Source organism: Vicia villosa, linkage group LG6 (assembly GCF_029867415.1).
Source record: "Vicia villosa cultivar HV-30 ecotype Madison, WI linkage group LG6, Vvil1.0, whole genome shotgun sequence".
In the NCBI taxonomy this organism is placed as follows: domain Eukaryota; kingdom Viridiplantae; phylum Streptophyta; class Magnoliopsida; order Fabales; family Fabaceae; genus Vicia; species Vicia villosa.
The window spans coordinates 23,553,127-23,560,734 of record NC_081185.1 but is presented as its reverse complement, the minus strand read 5'-3'; the positions used below and the strand labels follow the sequence as shown (position 1 = coordinate 23,560,734).

General features: G+C 33.5%; 1 protein-coding gene across 2 annotated transcripts; it reads left to right on the top strand.

Annotated features, from left to right (window-relative positions):
- The first annotated feature begins 1,503 nt into the window (after positions 1-1,503).
- LOC131609004 (uncharacterized) lies at positions 1,504-5,404 on the top strand. Of its 2 annotated transcripts, none has more exons than XM_058880617.1 (6): positions 1,504-1,657; positions 1,753-1,817; positions 3,327-4,688; positions 4,769-4,837; positions 4,921-5,119; positions 5,196-5,404. In XM_058880617.1, exons 2-6 carry the CDS (start codon positions 1,815-1,817, stop codon positions 5,264-5,266), a joined length of 1,704 nt encoding a protein of 567 aa, XP_058736600.1. In that variant the 5' UTR covers positions 1,504-1,657; positions 1,753-1,814; the 3' UTR covers positions 5,267-5,404. The 2 variants fall into 2 exon arrangements, with proteins under 2 accessions (XP_058736600.1, XP_058736601.1); XM_058880618.1 differs by having other exon boundaries at positions 1,551-1,637.
- The last annotated feature ends 2,204 nt before the right edge of the window (positions 5,405-7,608 follow it).

Here is a 7,608-nt window from a genome sequence, read left to right as displayed (position 1 = left end):
TGAGTCAACATTTTCATGAAAATAACTAAAATAAATAATAATTGTGTATTTTGTGAATTATTATTTTAAGGACTCTTTATAATTTTGTCTCAAATTCGTCTTAATATTTTACACAGATTTGAGATGAAATAAAAAAAATAGTAAAATAAATAACATTTTTGCATTATGTTTAAAATTCATTTCAAATTCTATATATACAATGGGATTCCGTTTAAAATCCGTCTCAATATTTTACACGAATTTTGGATAAAATTTCTTAAAAACTAATAAACAATTATGTATTTTCTCTAAAATCTATCTTAAAAGTCTCTATAGTTAAAATTTGTCTCAAATCAATTTTAATAAATATTTATGTTTATTAAATATATTATTAAATATAATTATAATTTAAATGTTTTAAATATTAAACTTTTTATATTTATTTATAATTTTTATTTTATCTTAGCGGCCATCCCAAAAATTTTGTTCCGGCTCCGCCACTGAATATTATATCTTATTTTTAATATATTTTGTACTGTATGTTTAAAGCATACAGTCCAAAATATAATGGTAAAGAATAAATAAATTAAAAATAAAAAGTAAAGAATTTTTTTATTTATTAATTTGGTAATAAATAAAATATAATATTTATAAAAACAAAATATAAATAAAATAGCGAATGAGAAAAGGGGTGGGGCACTGACAGTGTAAAATAGTTTTACACTGTTAATCAATCACAACCATGTATCCAATTTCATCACATTTTTATCTTTAAAAATTTTTAATCACATGACAAATTGCTTGTTTTTTATTGGATGACAGTGCATATCCATTAAACCCATAATGAATAAATGATTTCAATTTTAAAAAAAATTAAATTGAATTTTGTAATTTTTTGCAACAGCAATATAAATACTTCAACAAAAGTTCAGCCATTTCAATAAAAGGTCAAATACACCAATAAAAAATTTCAGATACTATGAATATAAAAAATGAAACACTTTAAATAAAAGTTCAAATACTCCAATAATAAATTTTTAAGCTCATAAAAACTACTTTCAGCAATACATACCTATTTAGAACCAATTAATACTAATTTAAATATTTTTTTTTTCTGACAGACAATAGTAATAAATTCACTTACTATGAAAAAGCAAAACATTAAATACAAAGTCTTAACAAAGGTTTTACAAGGAAACATCTTCACTTTCCAAGACAGAAACAACTGTAAAAAAAAAACCATGTAAATAAATGTCAAAACAATTAAAACCCAACTCAAACCTCATTCCATAAAACCACTTTCTCAAAACCACTTTTCACTCCCACCAATCACAACACGCCACGTCACATTAACAACCAAACACAGTTTTCTTCCACTATACTCATTTTCAGCAAACGCAAAGCAATAGAAATTGAACGGTCCAGATTTTCCGATGAACGCAAACTTTTATGTAAGCGCATCTTACGATGCCACGTGGCAAGGTTTACGGTTGATAACTCTACAGGCTCAGCACTATATTATTGGTTCTTCACTTTACTCTAAACCCATTCACAATTTCACAAAACACAAAACAGAAATAACAGTGTCGCTGTCAACGGCGGAGAACCACCGCCGGAAAGTTCTCCGACGGTAGTTCCGATTTGGTGCTTCCGACTTGGTCGATTTCATGAACTGATTGTAAATTTAATCGGCCAATTCTAATTTTTGATTTTAAGTTTTTTTTTTTTGATATTTATGTTTATATTGATTTTTGATTTTGATTCTGGTTGTAGATTTTGATTTGGTGAAGTGGAGTTGATCGAGATTGAAGTGAAATTGTTGAAATCAAAGAGATATGGTAAGTTTCTAAGCTGGAAGAAATGTATTTGTTTCATGCATGTGAGGTGTTTGATGATATGTGGTTTCATTGTTGTTTGTTTTTGCTTGTGAGCTGTGAGTGTAAAGTAATATAGCATACACTTTCTTTGTTTCTTAAATTTTAATTTTGATTTTGTTTTCTTAGAGTGGGTTGAATTTTATGCATTGATTTTAGAGTTGATATAGATTGGGAGCTGTTATGTGTAGTTGATGATTTTTTTTTGTTTGTTTATTTGAATTTTGAGGGGATTTCTTGATTTAGCATAATGAGGAATTTATGAGTAATACTGATAGCATACACTTTCAGTGTTTTCTTGATTTAGCAGGGTGGTGAGTTTATAAATAGTTCTACGAAATTGAATTTTGATGAGTTATTAAATTAATTACGAATTATGATGAAGTTTAAAGTTATAATAATATCACTTTGGTAATGGGTTGGGAGCTTATGATCCTCTATGTAAAATTAAACTAATTTGAAGTAAAATTTGGATAAAATTGGAGAGATCTTGATGTTTAAAATAGAAGAAAAAAATATGTGAAAAAACAAGTCAAGAGAGATAGGGAGGTGAAAGTTAGAACTTTGGGGAGTCTTTTAACACATTAAATAAAGAGAAACCACACAAGGGACTTTAAACACAATTTTTTTACTCCATATTTAAAGTATTGGGTATATGGGTCCTCTCACGTATAATCTATTTAGCACCGACACCTCTAAATACGGTGTGTCTGTTCCGAGTCAGTGTCGAACACCGACACAACACTGACACTTGTGATTACGTTCAATTTATTCATTTTTTTCAAATTATTGTCGGTGTCGGCGTGTTAGTGTCGGTGTCAGTGTCTATGTCCGTGCCTCCATCTTTATTCTGATGAAAATTCCTTACTGTGTTGTTTCTAGTGCTCTTAATTGGAAGTTAGATTGTTTTCTTTCAATTTAGGAAAGTTGTCTGGAGATTCATGAAACCGATAATTCAATAAATGTGTTTTATTCTTCTGGTTAATTCTCTTAATGTCTTATTTGATGGTGGCTTTGTGATTTTGTCTGTTAAGCATGTTATTTTTTAATACACTTCCAGTGTTTCTTGGTTTTATTTTTTTTATTTTTTTAAGCATGCATTGAATTTTATACATGAGTACTTTCAATGAAATTTAGAATTATTAATTTTTTTACTAACTGTGTGCATGTTTGAAATTGGAAGTTAGATTTCGTTTTTTCAATTTAGGAAATCTGGCTGAAGATTCATAAAATGGATATTTCAATGAATGTGTTTCATTCTTTTTGTTAAATTCTTTCAATATCCTACTTTATGGTGGTTTTGTGATTTTTGTTTATTAGGTATATTGTTTTGGTTAACTAATTTATGGCTTATAACTCTATGCATGGGATAATGTCTTATTTAATATGCATCAGCAGAATCTATACTCAACAGAATCTATACTCTGATAAATCTTGTTGGTTAAGCCTTCTACACTATAATATTTTTTGCAGTCTTTTCAGAACAAAGGCTTCTGGATGCCCCGGGATGCCGGCTGCATAGCTGAAGAAAGTGGTGGATATGAAAATTCTTCAAGAGTCGAACCAAAGAGAAGTCACCAGTGGCTTACAGATACAGGTGAACCAGAAATATTTAGCAACAAGAAACAAGCCATTGAAGCTAGTAGTAGTGACATGCCGGTTTCAACAACCAATGTTTCTCACTGGGACACTAGTTCAGGATTTCACTCGGTGACAGGCCAATTTTCTGACCGTCTCTTTGGATCTGATCTTATACGATCAGTCAATTCAGTTGATAACAATATGTCATCAACTGGAAGTGGAAATCTGAACATTGGAGGAAGACAGAGTTTCGGTAATCAGTATGGTAATGATCCATCTGTCAGACTGTCGGTATCACCCACCATGTTAGGCCCTTCACCATGTCTAAATTTTGGTGGTATTAGGAAAGTTAAAGTTAATCAAGTCAGGGATTCTGACCATGGCATGCCAGCTGACAATAATACGTTTTCGATAGATTCTGATTACGATAAGAATGATGGGAATATTACATCGGGTCCATCTTATAGCAACGGAAGCGACAATACCGACAACACCGTTGTTATAGGGATAAGCAAGCCCGGTGACAATCTCCTCTCAATGGGTCACATCTTCAATAAAGGGGATGGGAATTTTATGTTGATGGGTAACAATTATGGAAAGGGAGATGAAAATATTTTATCAACGGGTCGGCCCGTTGAAAGAGGCGACGGAAATTTCATAACAATGAATCAGTCATTTGGGAAGGAAGATGGAAATTTGATCTCTCTGGGCACCTCATATTCCAAGGAGCATGAGAGCTTTCCATCAATGGTTCTAACCTCTGGTAACTCGGGAGAAAATTTCACAACTGTTGCTCCTTCCTATGACAACGGCGCCAATCATTTATCATCAATAGGTCCGGCATATGTTAATGTGGATTCAAACGTTGCTTCGACTAGTCCATCATTTGACAGCAACAACCCTAGCTTTTTACCTGCAAGTCAAAACCTCGGTAACACCAGTACTGCATCTTTTGGAGGTTTTCATGCTGGCCCTGAGCTGAACCCCTCTGGCGGAGTCTTCAGTGGATTTGATCCTTTGATGGGCAACCAAAACTCGGCTCAAGGTGCAGATATCCAGAGGGGTCAGATTGAATCAAACCCTGATCCACTTGTAAATAACACTTCAAAATCTAAAAATAATACCATTGTTAAGATCAAAGAACCAAAGACGGCCAAGAAGGCTTCTAACAACTTCCCTTCAAATGTCAAAAGTTTGCTGTCAACTGGTATCTTTGACGGCATTTCGGTGAAATATTGTACATGGTCAAGGGAGGTAAAACATGTTGTAATTTTATCTTGTCTTGTAAGTTGTTTCTACTAAGTTTTTAAAGCTTTTGATGTTTTTATTGGCAGAGAAATCTTCAAGGAATCATAAAAGGAACGGGGTACATGTGTTCATGTGACGACTGTAAGGGGCAAAAGGTAAGCATCTTAAATCGCGCTTACATTCTAATCGTCTGCATAATCCTAGCCAAAGTGCTCATGTATTCAATTATGTGATGAAGGCTCTTAATGCTTATGAGTTCGAGCGTCATGCTGGAGCCAAGTCAAAACACCCTAACAATCACATATTCTTTGAGAATGGAAAATCCATCTATGCTGTTGTTCAAGAGCTGAAAAACACTCCTCAAGAGATGCTTTTTGACGCTATTCAAACCGTGACAGGTTCCACCATCAACCAAAAGAACTTTCGCTTTTGGAAAGGTATGCCCAAACACACCCTTCACCCTTGCCTCAATGGTGCATGCCTTTGTTAAAATTTTTTTTTCTCCCTTTTCAGCGTCATACCAAGCTGCTACCCGTGAGCTTCAGCGCATCTATGGAAGGGATGACGCGGTCATACCATCGTAAGTTTGGAAGAGTGGTAGATATGCAACTTCATATGAATGGCAGCTTAAAAGTTGAGTGAATAATTGGAAATTTTTAGTTGGTTTTTCTTGTAAGAACTTATATTATATTTATAGAAATAAAGATGTATATTTGGTTGTCCTTTGTGGTGAATATCTATTCAATATTACTCTGGCATTGTATATTTTTGCTGGTAGTAACTCATACCATTCATTATGTTGAAGAAAGAATGGTGTGAAAAGATACTAAGCTTTTGTTTGGATTAGGTGATGCTGAATGAGTTTTGTTCTCTTACAACATACTTACAAATTCTTACCTAAGAGTAACTAAAATTATGGAATGGCAAACAAAAATAAAAAAATTTCTGGTGTCATACAGTTAAATAAAGTGAGGTTCTGTAGCTCCATAACATGATTAGAACTAGTGCTCAAGGGGAGCCTCTTATTAGATGAAGATTAATTAGGCTTTGTTTCATAACATATATCTAATAATAATTATAGGAAAAGAGATTATAGTTATGTTCATAAGTTGTTTGATAATTGAATGGGTTTCTAGTGTTGGATAAAACTATCTATTTAACAATTGATAAATTTTAAACGTTTTTAATCACAATTTTTAAATATATATTTGAATTTGAAATGGAGTTAAAGAACATCAAATATAAGGGATGGGAATATATCAGGCCCGCCTACCAGGGGCATGTGGCCTGACTTAGTTAAAGTTCGGTTTGGTCTAACCCATTTGATAAAAATATTAGACCTAGGTATTTTAAAAAGGAGGATTATTTTTTTCACTCTTAAGAATGTTACTTCACCATATAAAAAAAATAAAAAAATATCATTTAATTTTAAAAATACATCTCCAAATGCACTTAAAATACATATATCTCACTATTTCGTAAATGAGACATACTTAAAATACATGTACCACATTACTTCGTAAATGATACATTTCTATTTTGTTCAAAATTAATTTGGAGATGCACTTCTTAAACCTTCTAATTTGTGATATAACAATAAGAGAATCTCTAACCCCACCCTTTGGGTCTCTCATGTACCATGTGCGTTGCCAAAAATGTCCCACTGCTTCCTTCCATAGAAGCACATCCAGAAATATTTTTTTTTGTTTCAAAGTTGTTTTGTTCCGTAGGTGCATCTAAAAAAGATTTCCTGAGATGTATCTACGGAAGCATTTGATGTTATATTCGCGCCAGACTCTTCTCCTCCCTCATTCTTCACTTTTCATCTTCTCAAACTCTCTCAACTCAAAAATCAAACTTCCAGCAAAGGTTTTTTATTTTTCTCTAGAATTCGGCCGTCAACGTCAACATCAACGATCAACACATTCCAATAACTTTAAAACTCAATTAAATCGGTAAGTTTTTTAGTTTTCGAGTTATTTTAGAGTATTTCCCATAATGGAGTTTGAGTAGATTTTTAGGCGTAGAAATCTTTAGTTACTTTTAGAAACATACTTTTGAGACAATGTAGGTATTGTTTGATGTGTAAAAACGGATGATTAGGGGTGAAAATTGATTTTTCCAACTACGTGAACAATTACTTACGCCATTTTTGCGTTTCTGAAGTTGCAGAATGTTCCGTAGATACATCTACGGAACATCTGAAACGTTTGGTCGTTCTGTAGATGCACCTACGTAACAAACCCAATTATTTGTAATGCTAGGTAGTTATGTGGATACATCTACGGAAGATTTCCGTATGTGCATCTACAGAGGTATTTTTTTCGTCTTCTTTTTTAATTACCAAAATGTATATAACTCGATTTTATTTGTAATACAATGCAGACATTATGGTCGGTCATCCAGACCGCATTATATTTGGGAGGACTGCACAACATGCCTCTGTGCGATGTGCACGGATGCAGATGCTGTCATAGGTGACTGATGAAGCTTCCAATCTAACGAATGTATCTGATACATCAATTGCAACAGAGTTACCTGTTACATCGACTACAGCTGAGAGGTCTTCCACATCTACTAACTCATCTCAGAGGCCCCGGGATGATCGTGAGGGTTCCTCACAGACGCCCTTCGCCCGTAGACATCACCTGGGAGCTTCTTCTACTCCTGTGCCACCTCCGGGCCGATGCTTGATCTCTGGTGCAACCTCCTGAGCTACACGAGGAGGCTAATGCGCATGAGGCTCCTGTGAGCTATCCATGGGGTCCTTCAGATGGATCCCTGTTGATAGGATATACTGATCATTCAGCCAGACATATTTGGGACAGAGAGGTAAAATTTCTTAGACTTATTACTTATTATTTCTTTCCTCAGTTTCTGATTAATTATTTATAACTTTGCTTATTACTAACAGTGTTTTATTTGA